The following is an 18348-nucleotide window of genomic DNA, read 5'->3' as shown; positions in this document are numbered from 1 at the left end:
GAGGGAGAGGGACAGCGAGCGACCAGGGAAACCCAGGAGCACGAGGCTTCTGGCGGCAAGTTGGGTGAAGGACACACAGCGGGGCAGGAGGTGGAGAGGAAGTGCGGGGGGCGGGGTGCTCCAGACTCCGTGTTCACCGGAGACCCTGAAGTTCTAGGGAGGGAAGAGCAGCCCCGAGGGCGAGCGCGCAGCGCAGGGCAGCTCCCGCCGAGGTGAGGGAGGACGTGGGGGAGGACGTGGGGCAGCGGCTGCGAGGGCACCGGGTGGGGCGGGGGTCCGCGGGCGACGGAGCTCCAGGGGAGCCCTGCAGCCCGGCCCGGGAGCCCGACGGGAGCCACCGGGAGGGCTTTCAGCCAGAGGGGCGGCCCGGGCCCCGAGGCCCCAGCCGCGGAGGTGGCGGGAGGGGCCGACGGGGGAGGCGCCGGGAGGTCAGCTCAACGAATGGCTGCAGGGCGAATGCGCGCTCGGAAGGGCGGGCGGGCGCGCGCAGGGGCAGCCGGCGCCCCACGGACGCCCCGGACCCGCGGCTGCCGGCCCAGGTCGTAGGCCCGCGACCAGGCGCGGTGACCTTGGGCACAGGCCCGCCCCGGCTCCCGGCCCGGAACCCTGCGTCTCGGGGGCGGGGAGGACGTGCCGGGAGGGGCAGCGCGCGCGGCGGGGCGACGGCCGGCGGGACCCCCGCTCCCCGCTCCCCGCTCCCCGCTCCCCGCCAGCGCCCGCGGCCCGGCCCGCACCCTGCCGCGCGCCGTGTTTACATCCCCGCGGGCCGGCCACGCGGCCTCCCGCCGCCCCGCCGCCCCCGAGCCCCGGCCCCGCCCCCCGCCGCGCGCGCGCCAGCCGGCCTCCCGCGTCCCGCGCCGCGCCGCACCTCGCGCCGCGCAGGCCCCGTGGCTTGGCCCCGCCCCGCCCCGCAGGCCCCGCCCCGCCCCGCAGGCCCCGCCCCGGCCCTCCGGCGCGCAGGCCCCGTCCGCTGGCCCCGCCCCCGCAGGCCCCGCCCCCGCAGGCCCCGCCCCGGCCCTCCGGCGCGCAGGCCCCGTCCGCTGGCCCCGCCCCCGCAGGCCCCGCCCCCCGCAGGCCCCGCCCCCGCAGGCCCCGCCCCCCGGCCCGGAGCGCCTCTGCCCGGCTGCGCGGCGGCGGGGCGGGCCTGCAGGCGGCGGCGGGGCGGGCCCGGGCCCTGGGGCGGCCGCTGAGGGGCTCGGAGCCGGCCGGGGCGGGGCGGAGGCTGGCGGGAGGGTGCGAGGGCGGGCCGGGGGCCGGTTCCGCGCGCAGGGATTTTTAAATGTCCCGCTCTCGGCCGGGCGCAGGAGCAGCCGGCTCGGCCGCCCGCGCGGTGTAGGGGGCAGGCGCGGATCCCGCCACCGCCGCGCGCTCGGGCCGCCGCTCCCGCCTCCCGCCTCCCGCCGCCGCCTCCCGCCGCCGCCGCCGCCGCGGACAGGGCTCGGTGAGGGCCGGGCCGGGCTCCGGGGCTCCGGGGGGGGGGGGGGCGAGCCGGGCCAGGGCGCGGCGGGGTCGCGGGGTGGCTCCGGGCCGGGCCGGGGGGCGGCGGGGCGGGGGGCGGCGGGGCCCCGGGCGCGCGGCGGACCCGGCGCGGCGGGTGACAGGCCCCCCGGGCCCATCGGCCATTTTCCCGGCCGGCCCGAGCCTCCCGCCGCCGCCGCCGCCGCCCGCGCGGGGGGAGGGGTGTCCGGGGCGCGCGGCCGGCCCTGCCCCCGCCCGCGCCCGCGCCCGCGCCCGCGCCCTGACCCCCGCCCGGCTTGTGCCCCCAGGGCCCGAGGTCGGCCCCGCGTGCCGCGCCAGCCATGCCGAGGGAGAGGAGGGAGAGGTGAGTGCCCCGTGGCTGCGCGGCGGGGGGAGGGGAGCCCAGGCTGCCAGCGCCCGCCCTGACCTCGGTGCCACCCGGCGGCCCGCAGGGATGCGCAGGACCCGGACCCCATGAAGGACGACGCTGGCACCGACGTGTCCGTGCGCTCCAGGAAGAGGAAGGCAAATGTGGCCGTTGTGAGTACAAAGGAGACAGGTGGGGGAGGAGACCCCCTCCCGGGCCTTACCTGGCGGGGCTCCCCCCCCCACCCCCCACCCGGGGGGCCCTGCCTCCTTGTACTGATTGGGGTGCCCGCAGCCTAACCACCTTTCTCTCTCTCCTCTGTCTGTGTTTTTTGTCTTTGGGCCGTCTGGTGTGTTTCCTTGGGGGCTGGGGGTCGCCCTCCGTTAGTTTTTGCAGGATCCAGATGAAGAAGTTGCAAAAATTGACAGGACTGCGAGAGGCCAGTGCGGCGGACAGGTAGGTTCACATGCCCACCGGGCCTGGGCGGAGGGCCTGCTGCGCCTTGTGCTTTAGATGGACGCTCGGTCCCCGCTGCCTCCTGCTGGAGCCGTTCCTCTACCGGGGGCCATGGTGCTCATCCATGGGCCGAGGCCTGGCCGGTCGGTGGCATTGGCCTCGGCCAGCCGTGGGACCCCAGGAAGGCGTTGGGTTCCTCACCCGCACCTCCGAGGTTACAGATAACGCGCTGATGTCCCGAAGAACCAGAGTGGACATCAAATAACTCAGTCCTCTCCTTTTGCCCTTGAGGAAACTCAGACTCAGGGCAAGAAAGTGACCCAGAGTCCTGTGCAAGCCAAGGGCGGAGTCCATCCCGGAGCCCTGTCTCCAGGCGGGGGAACTGGGGGAGGGCTCCTGACACAGAGCTCTCCGCCGACTGTGATGCGGGGGTTTGTGTGTGTCCATAGCGACCCAGATTCTCCCCGTCCCCGCTTCTGTCTTTCGGTCCTGGTGCTAAGGACCTCCCTTCCCCCCACCACACGGTGAGCAGCAGGTATGTAACTTCCCCCCTTCTGGAGGTCCTCAGCCTGTCCTGCAGTTACCTACGGTGATGAGGACTGCTGTCCGGGGCTCTGCCTGGCCTCAGCCAGAGTATCAGTGGAACATTCTCTGTCACGATACCTGTGTCTCAACACATTTTTTAAATTGACTAGTCCATTTCTCTTGTCTCTCCGTCATGGAGTTGCCGCCAAATTTCCTGCGTGCTCGTGATATCGTTACAATATCAGCAGTTCCTAGCAGAAAAACCTTGTGTTATCTTCCTACCTCCAGAAATGGCTGGAGACTGTAGTTATGGCTCCAGTAGGGGAAGCAGCCTATCTCCAAACTAGCGGGTCAGGCCTTCTGACCCTATCACGGAGAAAAGCTTGAGTGGGAATAGTATCTGAGCAGAGGGCTCTGGTCCCAACTAGGTTAGCAGTGGGCAGCACGTCGCTGTGTTGGGCACTGAGCAACAGCTGTGGCAGCTGGTTCTGGCAGAGTGAAGGGCTTTGAAGCAGTGGGTGTGCGGGAATAGTTGTCGTCCCTGCACGTAGACCCTAGAAATTAGCAATTCTGGGGAGATCGACCTAATATCGAACAAGGGGTTGATGATTTCCTTCTCATTAGATGAAGAAATACTTTCCTTTAGGGAAGGAAATAAGACATTCCTTTCTTTTCTTTTCTTCTCCTTGAAAAAACAAAAAGCAAACAAACTTTAAGCAGGTTGATTTTTATGAGCCGTGGTAAAATGGCTCTCCACTTTGTGAAACTCGGGATTGCTTATTTTCCCAGCTGTTTTGGGAATTGAAATTTCTGAGAGTGAAGCGAAGGCATCCATATCCACTTGTTGGAGTAGTTTGTTCTCGAGGAGGACCGGAGCAGTGCTAGGGTGCCTAAAATCGGGCTGTGGGCCTGTCCCCAAAGTGTGCACATTGATAGCCGTGGTATTTAAATACTCCTATCATTTCCCACTAACGAGAAGGAATTTTCCTGGTTGTTCAGAGATTAAGGACAACAGGTTTCTGTACGTTTTGTAGAGCAGATAGCTTGAAGATTGCCCATCTATCTATGGAGCACTCGTTCTGGTTTTTCCCTGTGTAGATTCATGAAGCTAGAAGTTTGGGGTAACACAATTATCACACGGAATTTTTGTCAGGAGTTCTAGTTCAGCCCAGTACAGTGGCCTGGAGCTACTTGTGGCGCATTGTGCTAAACTCCTTATAACTCCTTCCTCAGGACACAGAGAACCTTTGAGTGTTACCTTAGGCCTTTCCTAATCAAAAGACTACCCTTTTATCTGAAATCCATTCAGCATATCCGTTTTGTTGTTTAACTTTTTGCAGGAGACCCACCTTTTTAATTGAAGTGAAATCCTGGACTTTGTAGTAGTTACTTCTCAGCACCTGATTCTACATAGGTAGTTCTGTTCTTAGTTAAAAGTGGCATGAGGGGTCGGGGGTGTTTAGAAATAGTCAAAATTGGTGTCTTGCTCTTATCCCGGTCCTTCCTAAAGTCGGATGGATCTGGCCTCTTTGAAACCCAGCGTACACTCGAGACTTCGACTTCATTATTGTGCCTCACGTGCTGGATCCTAAAGGGTCCAGGTTTCCGAACCACTTGTGGCTTGTGGGTCATCCAGTCTGTCTATGCACTGTGGTTTAGGAACTGCTGCCATTTTATCCTCAAAGGCTGCTCTCAGCCCTTTCAGCCATCTGGCTGTAGAGGGTGGCACCCAGCTTCTGCCTTCACAGCTAGAATTCATTCTCGAATGAAGAGCAGCTTGAAGCAGTTGTAATGTGACTCGTTTTGAGTCAAGGAAATGCTACCAGCACATGAGACTAGAGCTGGAAGGGGAGGTTGCCCTTCTGGAACAGCTGTTGGCAGGAGTTGTCATGGTTAATTTGCATGCCCAATTCTTTGCACCCTGGGTGGAGAAGAGCTTTATCCTGCTTTGCTCTCCTCAGCACACTGAAAGTGCTCTGGCCGCCTCTGAAAGTGGCCGGTGTGCTGTGCGCGCCCCACTACCGTATCCTCCAGGCAGCACCTGGAGCCCACATCCCATGCTCATTTCTAATTGTCCCATTTCTTCTCTGGTCAGCCTTAATGAACTGTCTGCTTTAAAACAAAAGGCCAAGAGTCTCAGACTTCCACAGGACTTCCGTGCTGGCGGGATTGTTACTTGCCGCACTGTCCACAAAACCACTCTTACGACTCAAAAAAAAAAAAAAAAAATCCATCGTAGGCTTCTTTTCAGAGTAGGACAATAAACAGAGCAGCTTGACAAAGAAAACTTTGTAAATGGCAAAAGGACCTTCTTATTTTCCAAATACTGAAAATCGAATAAAATTAAGTACCTAGAATCTTTGAAAGGAAAGCATATTGTTTGCGTTTTTAATGATGGTTTATTCCCTTATCAGTTCTTGGATCCTCATTCCATGCAAGACTTTGGGGGCAGGATTCAAAGGTCTTCAGGGGTATCTGGCTTCTATCTCCACGGACTTCTTAGTATATCCTGTGACCATTCCTGGATTTGGTTTTAACTAGGCAGATATTCTTTTTGTTTTGTTTTGAGTTAAGGAAAACAAAAGGTCCTCGTTATGTAATATATTAGGTAGTCTTGCAACCAGGAGATGTCACATTTGATGGTTTTACGTCTTAAGATGGGGACACTAAATACAGATGGTAATTTACATTTTTGGTCTTTACGCTTGTGAATGTGCGGTGCGCATGTAAATATACTTTATTGGAATTCTTTCACTTTTAAGAAGTTTTGGTAGATTAGTTGTACCTGTTAAAAAAAAACAAATCTTTGAGTTGTGACCAAATAATCCCACAGCATACCTCAGAGGTTATGCCCAGTTTCTTACCGAGCTGCAGGTGGATTTGTAAGGTGGTGGTGGTGTCGGTTTTTGTACTCCTAAGAGCTGTTTGCATTTTGTCTTAATCCCTCCTGGGTCCATCTTCCTGCTCAGGTACTGGTTTGACGGCGACAGTGTGGAGGATAAAATGCTACTGACTTTGTAGTCGTCTTAGATACTTACTGCATAGACTCCTAAGCCAGTGGCAAGTGAAACGAAAGCTTGGAGTCCTTACTGTGGCTTTTACTTACTCGTTCCATCTTCATCCTCATTTAGGCCAGAATAGGTATTTAGGCCTGGAGATTGCTCTCTAGTGTGAAGATATTTTCTGTTTTACTGGCTGTTCTACAAATCACTGAATGTACACATAGCTGGTTCCTATCAAACATTTAAGAATGTGTGTTTTCTTCTACAGCCTTGGGACAATAATCCCGCATGTGAAAACCCCTGCTCCTTGATTCCCACACCTGACAAAGAAGAGGATGAGCCAGCATACCCAAGTTCCGTGTGTGGACCGCAGAGCTTCATGCCCTCCAGAGCCTCGCCGCTGCCTCTACTGAAGTAAGTTGCCTGCCACGTGCCTTCCAGGTCTTTTGCTCCTTGTGCACAATCTCACCAAGTCAGTGTGGACGCATACTGACGCCTACTTCTTGTCTTTCGCTTGGTTTTGTTTCTTGTAGCTGGGCAAATAGAGACGAGGTCTGGAAAATTATGCTAAATAAGGAAAAGACATACTTACGGGATAAGCACTTTATGCAGCGGCACCCCCTCCTGCAGCCCAAGATGCGAGCAATTCTTCTGGATTGGTTGATGGAGGTGAGCTTGAGTCTTCCTGTCGACTGGAAGCATTGACCACTTCTAGAACCTTTGACGACCTCTTTGTGTGTCTTATACCCCATTGACACTTTTCTGTGTCTCCAAAGTACCACTCTTTTGCTTGGGTTCTTCCGTAGAAGAATTTCTGAAGTCTCTTTACCTCTTAGATATTTTGAGGTTGGCATTTAATTTTTTTTCTTCCAAGTTCAAATAATTACAAAAGTTCTCTTTTCCACTGAACTGTAAATATTGATATTTGGTCTTTAATTAAATTGCTTTTGAATCTATCCGGTGGAATGCAGATAACAGCTGTTTGATAGCCACTATCATAAGTTTTAAAAATACATGAACAGGCTTATCTTTAACAGTCAGAAAGCTTACATTGTTCTTTTTTAACTCCTTGGAGTCCATTTGTCTTTCGCCACGGAATAGCATCGTAAAAAAATAATGTATTCAAATCTTTTATTTCTCTGCAACAACTGGTCAAAAGGACAAGTATGACAAATTGTGATGGATAATTGTTAGACATCAAAAGCTATTGTATGGGCAGTGTGCCTCTCCTGGGAGGACGCGTGTGTGACCCAGTAGTGCCTGCAGGGGCACCGGGAGGCACCGGGAGCCTTGGGTGGTGGGATGTGGGCTTTCTTCTGTGATGCTGAAGGACCAGAGAACTTCTCAGCCAGCTCCGTCTTATGAAAAAGGAAGGACATAAGGAAGTTGAGTGTCTGAGTATTCCCTAAAAACAAACACGGTGAGGTACTGTTTGGAAAGCCTCTACTCCCAGGCTCTGTGCACCCCCGTTAATGCTCATCGTAGGCTCAGATCCCCTGCTGCCAACTCGCTGGGTATGGGTCTTTGTCAGGCAAGTCATTTAACCTAGAATCTTGGTTTTCTCATCTGTAATATTTTCTAGCAGTATTTTCCTTACAGAGTTTGTATGGCCTAGACGTGGTATGTGTGAACTGCAGCGTATGTGGTTGGCGAGAAAAGATGGCTCTTCTCACCGTTACTAATTTGCTTGTCTTTCGTTATTGAAAAGCTAACATTTTCTGTACTGAGCTCTTTGGCAGGCCTGCCTACTTGAGACTCCAGGCCTCACACGTGCCCTTCTGGGCCCCCCGAGACGTTTTATAATCCCTCGAAACATTAGATGGAGGATGCTTCACTCTCCTAGGCGGCAACTCATTGGACATTGTGACTGAGAAGTTCTACTTTATATACCGCAGTTGATGCCGTATACTTTAAGGAAGGTTTTTCTCAGAAAGTCAACCAAAGAAAGTCATGTAATACCACTGAGAGGATAGGCCAGGGGGTAACCTTCGGGTGCTCGGTGGGACGAAGCTGCAGGCGTGTCGACCGTGAGCCGGGCGACGGGGGTCTGAGAGCTTGTCCCTAAGCGGATGGATGCTCCAGCTTCACTTCCGACCTCAAAGATGCCTCAGCTTGGACCTTAGAAATACTCTTTAGTGATTGATGGCATTTTCTGTGAAGGTTCTGTTTGCTGTTTCTCTGGGGCCTTTTCTCCCTATTCACCCCATGAGATGCAGCGGCACACGGGAAGGCCTGTAGGAGTGGCAGTTTTCCAAGCGCAGTCAGACGTTCGATGGTGGTGAGGAGTTGGGGCCCAGTGTTTCCTTGTCCTCAGCTCCCTCGCGTGCACCCCCCACCCCATCTCTGCAGTCCTGTGAGGTGGGCCGGGCAGGCACGGTCCTGGAGTTAGGGCTTGAGACCATCGTTCAGTCTTCCCATGAAATGCTCCTTCAGCCTATGAACACGTGCTCTTACTGGCATATCGATCACAGAACGTTTAATCCTTCTATCTGAGCTCCATCCAGGTTTTCGCCCCTGCTTGTGCTCGCGGACAAGCAAGGTAACAGTCCTTTCAGAAAAGCAAAGTTCCTCTCTCTCGATTGGGTTCTCTGGTCCTTCACGAAAACTCGCTGCAAATTTTGTTTGTTGGTTTGTTTTTGTCTCTGTTCCTCAAGTAATTGTTCTAAAACTCACTAAATATTTTTTCAGGTGTGTGAAGTCTATAAACTTCACAGAGAGACATTTTACTTGGCACAGGATTTCTTTGATCGGTATATGGCAACGCAACAAAATATTGTAAAAACACTTTTACAGCTTATTGGGATTTCATCTTTATTTATTGCTGCCAAACTTGAGGTAAATCATTTTCAAATATTTGTTACGTGGCACACTTTGTTTCTTGAGATCTCCTGAGGTGACCGGAAGAGGCCAAATGCTTGTCTGCGTTTTTCTAATTCGAGGTCGTCTGAAGTATAAAGATACGTGCAGAAAGGGCTAGAAATTAACCAAGAAGTGAGAGAAATAGTGAGTGTATGAATCGCTTAGGTTAGTGTAGTTCCTGGTAGCCCAAAAATTGAACTTTGACCCAAGAGGACTACAGTTTTGGTGTGATTAGAAGGGTGGATGGGCCCAACTTTCAAACGTGTTGCTAAAGGTATTTAAAAGGTGACCATTTCAAAAATATCTCCACCGAGTAAAAGCTGTATTTATGTCTATTTATTGGTAACAGTGGGTGTTTCGTTTCTTTCACAATAAATGCACTTTGATCAGTGGAGGAGCTCCTGTATTTACTCCATGGATGTTCCCTGTCTCTTTCCAGGCTAGTGTACTAAAAACAGTAACTTTGGAAGTACATTGTAAGTTAAAACTATTAGAGATTTTTGCTAATTGTTTCTCCCTTTTATTTCCTTTTAGGAAATCTATCCTCCAAAGCTGCACCAGTTTGCTTATGTTACAGATGGGGCATGTTCAGGAGAGGAGATTCTTAGCATGGAATTAATCATTATGAAGGTAGGTTACAAGTTAATTTTTCAGTCCTTTTTTTAAAATGCATACATAATATCTTTTCCACATTCCGTGTGAGTGCATCTGAGAGGAGGTCTCCAGCTGGACACATTGTGGCATGCAATGTGGCTGCGTTTTGAACTCCTTTAGAGGCCTTCGGGGAGCAGAAATGTCTTTTTCTTCTCTCAGCCATTGGTCTCCTTTCTCTCGGTTTTCCCTTAGGCTCTTAAGTGGCACTTAAGCCCCCTGACCATTGTATCCTGGCTGAATGTATATATGCAGGTTGCATATCTAAATGACTTATATGAAGTGCTCCTGCCACAGTATCCCCAGCAAATCTTCATACAGATCGCAGAGGTAAGCGGCTCCGCTCCCTTGGGGGCTACCTACCCCACTGTGAGCCTGAGGAGCCCTAGAAGGGATGGATGGTGGCCGTCCGTGTGCTTCAGCCTCTTTTCTGCTCCACAGCTTTTGGATCTTTGTGTCCTGGATGTTGGCTGCTTAGAATTTCCCTACGGCGTACTTGCTGCTTCTGCCTTGTATCATTTCTCTTCGTCTGAATTGATGCAAAAGGTTTCAGGTACGTTGGCTTTCCGGTCCATTCACAAGGTGGATTAAACTTACAAACCGATTGAGCCTAAAAGTTACTTTCTTTGCAGGGTATCAGTGGTGTGATATAGAGAAGTGTGTCAAGTGGATGGTGCCGTTTGCCATGGTCATTAGGGAGACGGGAAGTTCAAAACTGAAGCACTTCAGGGGAGTTCCCGCTGAAGACGCACACAACATCCAGACCCATATAAACAGCTTGGATTTGCTGGTCAGTAGTGTTCCTTCGTTCCCAGATAAACTCATAAAACTGCCTAACCAGCCTCCGCACGCCTCTGCAGGCAGGCGTCAGATAGGCTAGAAAGACCCCAGTTCTTTTAGTTCCTTGAAAAAGAAAACTTGCACTCAATAGATGCGATGCCTAAATAGCACGGAGACCAGAGACCTTGTCCATCGCTCCCGGCCGTTTGTTTCCCCCGCTGCCACAGAGGGCACGCTCAGCACGCCGAGCCCAAAGGACCGGGTCTTCCATTTTCACGTTTCTCGCTTTTATTCCCAACAGGACAAAGCCCAAGCAAAGAAAGCCATATTGTCTGAACAGAATCGGATTTCTCCTCCCCCCACCGGGGTCCTCACTCCCCCGCAGAGCAGCAAGAAGCAGAGTAGTGGGCAGGACACGGCGTGAGCACACCAGCACTCTCCACCAAAGACCGTTGGGCGGGCGCGCCGCTCCGAGTTCTCTGCCGCGCTGTGGCCGAGGCGCGCGTTAGCTTTTACACATATTTAAGTGGAAGAGCGCGTCTCTTCTGCAACCGAAGTGTTTCCTTGGATGGCATTGGACAGGGAGAAGTGTTTTTTATTAAATGCTTAGGTTTTTTTAAATAAGTGGGTCGAGTACACCAGCCACCTCCAGAACACCAGTGAGTGCTCCAGATGCTGCTAAGGAGGGTGATACTTGACTTGATTGACTATTCACGCAGATAACAAAGGCTTGAAGTTGCAGAGCGCCGTGTTGCTCTTGGTCTCCCCTTGTGTGTGCTGGGTTGTGTGCTGTTGAGCGGGGCTGGTAGTTGTGAGCGTTGTGATGTGGAGCCCACACCCAGCGGTGCTGGGGGCCTGCCCTTTTCACACTATCCGTTGACAATGTATAATGCCTTTGATGAACTGTTGTTTTGTAAGTGCTGCTATGTCTATCCGTTTTTTTAATAAAGATAACACTGTCTTTGAGACAGCTGGTTTTATGAGCTATGTCTGATCATTCAGTTAGAAGTCATCTTCGAGTGTGGCTCTATCGAAGTCTCTTTTTTAATTTCATGCTTCTGAAAGCTCACACCTTTCAAGCAAATCTATTTAAAAGAAGACTTCTGAAGTGAGCCTTAGGTACAGCCTCCAATTTGGCCTTTCTTCCGCATTGCCCTGCGCAGAGGCTGCTCAGGTGGGGTTCGCGGGCGGGCCGTGGCGGCTTGAGAAGCGGCGTCTGCATCCAAGGGGATTCTTAGGTATCATCTCTGCCCTGCAACAGGCCCAAGGTCATACAGCATCTGTAACTGGTGTTAGTACTGTCTTTGTCCTTACCCATGTCTTAACCTAAAGGACTTCTGTTTGGAGAATTTGTTAACAATGTAGGAGGCTTAAAACTCATACTCCAAAGACGAAAATGTAAAATAGAATCCTATGCAGCTCAAGGCCAGACGTCGCCGTGTGGTCTGATCCCTGACCGCTGATGGAGTCCCCGAGTGCCTTGTTAACGAGGAGGTCCCCGTTCAGCTCACACTGCATTTTGTCGAACATTCGCACAGCGGTCTTGTCAGGTTTTGTGTCTCACTTCCTTGCAATGGTTTGGTGTATGTACGGGTTCATAAGAAGGGAGGGTGAATGAGCAAATAAATCCCACTTATTTTCAACTTGGTATTTTATCTCATTTTGCAAAACTCTAAAGGGGAAAAACAGCCATTTTAAATCATTTATGTGAGGTTGGAGAGAGACCCTACTCCTTTACATTGTGATGTTACAGTTTGGCAAGTTTTATTTTTTTATGTATTTTTTATTTTTATTTTTTAAATTTTTATTTTTTAAGATTTATTCATGAGAGACACAGAGAGAGAGAGAGAGAGAGGCAGAGCCACAGGCAGAGGGAGAAGCAGGCTCCCTGCGGGGAGCCCACACAAGACTCCATCCCAGGACCCCAAGATTACGCCCTGGGCTGAAGGCAGACGCTCAACCCCTGAGCCACCTGGGCATCCCCCTGGCAAGTTTTAATACAGTGTCCTAATAAATGCATTCAATATAAATCTACATGTAATGGTATTTAGTCAAATGTTACTCCAAGCTAATTATTTCCTCATTGGAGGCAGAGATGCTCCCACCTTAAAAAGCAGGGAATTTTTAATGGTGACCGTGTGTAATGACTTTCTGGAAAGATCCTAAAAAGTGGTTAATTTACATTTGGCATTTTGTGTGCAAAATTATGGCACTGAGAACATTTCGGTTTCCAAAGCCTTGGATTAGTTTCAGGGCTTGACACACGAGGGGACGTGGTCTGAACGCAGGTCTGGGGTAGCACTTCAAACACGCTTTGGCCCTTGTGTCGCAGAGCGTGGCCGGACCTGCTGAAACGATTATGCAAACCTGAGAGTGCTGCATTTCTGGACATCAGGGCTCTTTGTTTTTGTTTTAGTAATGGCAGTGTTGCCACGGGCAGCTCTTTTAATCATCGGTGCTAATACAGGATCCGGCCTGGGTGGATGAGTGAATTCATAGTAATGCGTCCTGTGGCTCTGCCAGGAACCCTGACAGCCACTAGGAAGGAACACCAAGTTTCCGTGCTTCAAGGAGCTCTTCCTTTTGCCTTGTGCTTTTTCCTTTAGTCGTCAGCACAAACGTTGGTCCCTCGCTGGTCGGCTCTGCATATGCATTTGCTAAGTCACTATCTTTGTTCTGCAATTCAGCTAAGCCCAGCTGAGGCCAGGTGATGCCAAACCGACGACATCAGGGTGAAAATGGGAGCTCTGGTCAACCTGGGTGAGCAGAGATGGTGAGCAGAAAGGCCCCAGAGAAGGGGGTGGCTTGGCCCCTGAGTGCGACTTCCTTGTGTTAGGGGAGAAAGAGCAAGTTATTGAACCGACGGTGAAGGCTGACTGGATTGCGGTCGAGCAAACCACATCCTCGTGTCACGCCCCGGCCCACAGGTCCCTCGCCAGACCTCCCACAGGTGCTCCGTGTCTCTGTCCTCTGGCCGGAGAGTGAGAACACCGGTCCTCAGGTAGTGGTGTTGACGGCCTCCCAATGCCATGCTCCCCGGGGACCTGCACGGCTCATGGGTGCGTGGATTTCACACCACGTGGCTACGTGGTGCCAAGGTTCACGCGGACGTTCAGCAGAGGAGTAAAGCTGCTGAGCCCTTTGAGATTTGGAGCAAGATGTACCCCCGGCCTCTCCGACACAAACGAGATTGGAGTTTATTCGGGCAAAATGAGGCTCTAGCTCAGAGCAGGGTTGCAAAGAGAAATCAAATCTGATAATGTCTAGTCATATTTACCCAACCGTGCATTTTCCTACCACATGCTCAACATTTTGAAATTCAAATCACATTTATACCTTGGACATTGTTAGGAGACTATTTTTATCCGTGCTGTAATCATCTAATTGGCTGATTACAGGTCTCAAATTGCCACAGAGAACTCAATTTTTGAAAGAATTGTCCTGTTTGATCAAATATGTTATTCAAGCAAAGCAGTCATTGTTGCACAAGGTTACCTGCCAGCCGGAGCTAACCAGGAGTAATAGCATTAGCAGCCTACACTTAAAATCAAGCATTAGCTAATCTGCCGGGGACAATGGAGTCTTAAATATAATTTGCCGCGGATACTTCAGTCCCCGCGCTGACAGACAATTGCATTTCGTATTCAATGAGCACAGATTTTTCCTACCTCATCCCGATCCCTAACGTGACTCCCGGAGCCTGCGCCGCGCTCGGCTGCCCGGGCCCCCAGGGACCGTCCCCCGGGAGTCGGGGGAGGGCGGCGCCGTCCCCTGTCCAGCCCGCGCCCCCTCCGCACCCGGCCCGCCCTGCCGCCTGCCCGGCCGACACCAAGTCCCCAGAAGGGGCGGCACGGGCCGCAGCGGGCTCAGCTGCTGGGGGCGGCCGGGCTGCGAGCGGGTGCCCTCCCTTGGGAGCACCCCCCCACCGCGGGGCACCCCAGCTCTGGAGGTGAAAGACTGCGGGGTGCAGCCGCGGGGTCAGGGGGCCAGGGCCGGGCTCCTGCTGTGTCTCCCCCTTCCCCCCCCACCCCCGGCCCTGAGTCAGCCGAGGAAGCAGGCGATGAGGCGGGGAGGTGACCCCGCGGCCCTGGCGGCAGGGAGCTGGGGGCCGCGGCTCCGGGCACCGGGGACCCGCCACATGCAGCCGCCCTTCTTCCCGGCCCGCCTCTGCACCCACCACGGAGACTTCTGTCCCGCACCTCTGCCTGTAGCCCGCCCGCAGCCTCGAGGCCCTCACCGCCACCGCCACCAGGGACCGCCTCTGTCCCGGTCCTCCTGTCTCCCGCCGCGGGCTTCTGTCCCCAGGCCGCACAGCGCCCTGCCTGAGGCCACCCGAGGCCAGCTGAAGCCAGCTAAGGCCACTAGAGGCCACCTGAGGCCGCCTAAGGCCACCTGAGGCCACCTGAGGCCACCTGAAGCCAGCTAAGGCTGCTAGAGGCCACCTGAGGCTGCCCAAGGCCACCCGAGGGAAACCCTGGGGCATCCTGGCCACACCCAGCGCGGCTGACTGCCCCTTCCCTCAGCAACTCCTGCCCTGTCCCCTCCCTCCAGCCACACGCCAAGTCACCAAGTCTCGTCCCTTCCAGGCCTGACCCGCCGCCCCCACGGTCCAGGCCAGCTCGCCACGGGCCGGCCGCCTCCCAGGCCCACTGCCCACTGTGCAGCTCCCGCTGGTCGGCCTCCGCCTGCCGGCGCCCCAGGGACCGCGTCCTTGGCCGTCCCCGGGGGGATCCCTTACTCCACGTCCATTGTTCACGCCCAGGGAACTGGGCCAGCAACATGCGACACACACGGGGACCCAGTCGGCTCACCGGCCACCGGGGACCGTGGAACTGCACAGCGGGGTCGGTTCACATGCACCGGCGGGCGCCAAAGTTCAAGTGCAGAAAACACCACGACTCACCTGAAGACCCAGCGCCGGCTTCACGTCACTTTTCAAGCAACGCGACGTTAAAGACGCCACGGAAGGGCCGCCTGCCTCCCCGCCCCCTCCCACCGCCTTCCTTGCTCCTCAGAGGAAGCAATCACCCCAAGGCTTGTGTGCATGGTTCCCACACGTATTTTTTAGACTTTTGTCATTTATATTTGGCTCCATAAGCCACAGACTTACAGGGACACTACTCTGGGTGTCCTAAAAGCTCACACAAGTAGAATCACACCGTACCGACCATCACACCACTTCCTGTTCTCTTTCAACCTTATCTTCAGGACGTACCCACATGGACACGGGCAGGGGTGGAATTTTTAAATCTTTTATTTATTTTTTTAAAAGATTTGTTGTTGTTGTTATTCATGAGAGACACAGAGAGAGGCAGAGACACAGCAGAGGGAGAAGCAGGCTCCATGCAGGGAGCCCAACGCAGGACTCGATCCCAGGTCTCCAGGATCACGCCCTGGGCCGAAGGCGGCACTAAACAGCTGAGCCACCCAGGGATCCCTTTTTTTCTTAAATTTTTAACTGTGGTGAGGTTTCCCCTTGTGTGAATGCCCCGCGGTGTACATGTTCCCTCCCAGGCTGGCCCACGAGCCGGCCGCCGCCGCCGCGAGCACCCTGTGCGCACGCGTGCCGTGGGTGTGTACCCCTCCAGGGCACGTCCCCGGGCCCAGAGTGGCCGTGTCAGAGGGCAGGTGCTCCTGCGGCTTCACCGGACGTGGTCGGCCAATTCCCCAAATTGCACCCGTTTCCACTCCCAGCCACGGGCATCACAGTCCCTGCCTTCCCACGGCTGCCCCCGCGCGCGCCGTCTCTTGACCCCGTGAGCGCTGCTGTTACTGAGCTTTCTTGGGTTTTCTCTGACTACGGGAGAAGCAGCACGTGTTGGATATGATAAATTAGACTTCCGCCGACACGTACAACGTCGAAAGTGAAAAACCCCCGGAGGTGCCATTCCTAACAGTTTTGGCTTTGAAACAGCTCCAGAATCTTTCCTGTGCGTACACTAACCCACGAAGGCACAAAATATTTACCGAGTATTTGGTCCACGACCATTGCATCCGATCATACCTCCGAAGTCATTTAAAACGCACCTGGCCTCACAAACCCAGCCCGTCGGGCTCTTTCCTTTTCAGTGACTGCTTAGCAACTGACCTGTGGCTTAGCCCAGGATTTCAGGGCCCGGCACCTGCGGGCTCGCCGGAGACTCCCCCTCCCTGAATGAACAGGGCGATGTGTGGGTTCTTACCCGTGGAGTCACCTTCGTTCAACCTCCTGCGCTCCCACGCGCGGGGAGTACTCGCCATCTTCCACTTGCAAAGGCCCAGCATTCACGTGGAAAAGCCGGACTCCGCGGAGAGGAGGCAGGCCCCTGCTGCCGTTCCTAGTGTTTCCTCCGGGCCAAGGAGCCACACGCCATCGAATTCCAATTCCCGGAAGGGTCACGGGAGTGGGCTGACTTACCAAGGCCCAGACTCCAGCGCATCATCAGGCAGAGAGCTAGGCGGACAAGCCCATCCCTCCCGTCATCCAGAAAGTTCTCCGTGTCCCTCTTGCTAAGCACCTAACCAAGTCATTGCACCTGGTTGTAGACAAGGAGCACTCCATGGTGGGAGATGCCGCAGCGGCCTGAGGCACCCCCCCCAATCCTGGGTCCTCTGTCCCTCCCCTGCCCTGGGGGTAGGAGAGGCTGCTGCCCGCCGGCGTCTGCTGTGTTTGGGCTGCATAGATGGTACTGAAATATTTGAGCCAACACGTGAAACTTGGGCGAGCCCAGATCATGTGGTGGGCCCGGCCCCCGGCGGCCCGGCCTGCAGGGCCCACTGAGCCCCAGGGCCCCCCGCACCCCTGCCCTGGTCCGGGGCACCCTGCCCCTCATCACCACCTACACGCCGCCACTCTTCTGGAGAAGACGGATAGCCCGTACCCCAACTCTATCAAAAGCAAGGAAACACAGATGGGGAGAGTAGAAGGGTGCAAGCTAAGCGGCAGAGAGAGCATATCCCTCCCTGGACATGCAGAGCTTTTGCGCGTGTTTAAGGTCAGGGCAAAGCATCTTGGGTCCTTGTCACCCGCCTGCCTCCACTGGCATTTGAGTGTCCAGATTCCTGGGTCTGGGTCCTCCCCGGCTCTCACCCCAAGGGCTGTGGGGCTTTCAGCTCCTCTCTTACCTGCCTCAGGCCTCGGGCGGGCTGCCCGGTGGGCGGCACCTTCTCCCAGCGGGAGCCCTGCCCCCCAGGAGGGAAGAGTGGCTTTCTGTTTCTCTTCAAACGCTAGTCTTCCAGGTGCTGATGAAAGGCGGGGCTGGGGTGTTTTTAGGTTTGCAGTACACTTCAGGGAACTTGCCTGCTTCCTGTCATGCAAACGAGGTTTCGTTTCTCTAGACGTGGAGGGTGGGTGGGGGGTCAGGGCGACAGTGCGCAGGGCAGAGAGCAGGCCTGCACGCAGGTGGGCTGAGGGCTGCCCACCTCCCCCTGGTCCTGCAGGCTGCCTGGTGACCTCGGGGTGACCTCTGACACTCAGCCCATCTAGGGCATGTCAAGGCCAGAGGTGGGGCAAGTGTGATTCCAGGGCTGCGTCCACAAGACGCCCCCACTCACCCCCCACCCCCCAATGATCCAAAGGTTGGTGCCTGAAAGGGAACCGGCCCTGCAGGGTGGCCCTCGACAGGGTCCTAGGTGGGAGGACCTTGGGCCCGGCTTGGCTTTGTTCTTCCTTGAATGGAACCTCTTGCGTCACTGCTGGAAAATGCTCTAATTCTGCCCTGGGAGGGAGAGAACGGAGGCATCACAAGACAAATTGCAGCAGAAAAAGATGAGTTTCCAGATCCTGGGAGTGATTTTTCTGCACCGTTCATTTTAGCGACGTCCAGGGAGTGGGAGGAGAGGGCTCATCTGTGGCCGAGATAGATGCAGATGCCAATATAGAATTCACGGGAGCACAAAAGGCGGGCTGGGCGGGTTTTATTAATTATATTTCTTTCATCCTCATAACAATGGCATGTCAGCAATCTACACTGAATGTGCCCAATTGATGCTAATGACTTCATCCTTTTGTTTCTGTGTTGTTTTTTTTTTTTTTTAAAAAAAAGGTCTGTCTGCCCCGGCTACTCAGCCCGAATGAGCCCGGAGCCCCGCAGGGCCCTGGAGGCCGTCCTCTGGGCCCCCGCCCCGTCCTTTCTGTGCCCGGGCAATGCCAACAGCAGTCCTGGCTGGAGGTGGCCTTTTGCCGTGTCCCCAGGCCCTGCGGCCCTCCATCCCGCGGTGCCATAATCCCGGTACGGGTCCCTTCCGACCCGGGCATGGAGTCCTCCGGGA

The 18348-nt window shown here is 54.8% G+C and overlaps 1 protein-coding gene and 1 long non-coding RNA gene across 3 annotated transcripts; one reads left to right on the top strand and one right to left on the bottom strand.

The window, feature by feature from the left end:
• The first annotated feature begins 145 nt into the window (after window positions 1-145).
• Window positions 146-11078, top strand: CCNE1 (cyclin E1). 2 transcript variants are annotated; one of them, XM_077856728.1, is made up of 12 exons: window positions 146-212; window positions 1767-1822; window positions 1911-1998; window positions 2213-2281; window positions 6077-6222; window positions 6342-6477; window positions 8497-8643; window positions 9202-9297; window positions 9514-9648; window positions 9760-9871; window positions 9951-10108; window positions 10400-11078. In XM_077856728.1, exons 2-12 carry the CDS (start codon window positions 1800-1802, stop codon window positions 10520-10522), a joined length of 1233 nt encoding a protein of 410 aa, XP_077712854.1. In that variant the 5' UTR covers window positions 146-212; window positions 1767-1799; the 3' UTR covers window positions 10523-11078. The 2 variants fall into 2 exon arrangements, with proteins under 2 accessions (XP_077712854.1, XP_077712842.1); XM_077856716.1 differs by lacking the exon at window positions 146-212 and adding an exon at window positions 1354-1441.
• On the bottom strand, window positions 6604-17403 carry LOC144288829 (uncharacterized). The gene is made up of 2 exons (XR_013356832.1): window positions 17203-17403; window positions 6604-8781 (listed from the first exon to the last, which is right to left on the bottom strand). It is a non-coding gene; the product is annotated as an uncharacterized LOC144288829 (long non-coding RNA).
• Between the last annotated feature and the right edge of the window lie 945 nt (window positions 17404-18348).

Source organism: Canis aureus, chromosome 1, assembly GCF_053574225.1.
Source record: "Canis aureus isolate CA01 chromosome 1, VMU_Caureus_v.1.0, whole genome shotgun sequence".
In the NCBI taxonomy this organism is placed as follows: domain Eukaryota; kingdom Metazoa; phylum Chordata; class Mammalia; order Carnivora; family Canidae; genus Canis; species Canis aureus.
The sequence above is the reverse complement of the archived record's forward strand: the minus strand, read 5'-3'. Positions and strand labels throughout refer to the sequence as shown.

Coding starts and splice junctions, on each gene's coding strand:
- CCNE1 (XM_077856728.1), top strand. CDS start 1,800: ATGCCGAGGGAGAGGAGGGAGAG. Junction 1,823..1,910: donor CCGAGGGAGAGGAGGGAGAG/GTGAGTGCCCCG, acceptor GGCGGCCCGCAG/GGATGCGCAGGACCCGGACC. Junction 6,223..6,341: donor TCGCCGCTGCCTCTACTGAA/GTAAGTTGCCTG, acceptor TGTTTCTTGTAG/CTGGGCAAATAGAGACGAGG.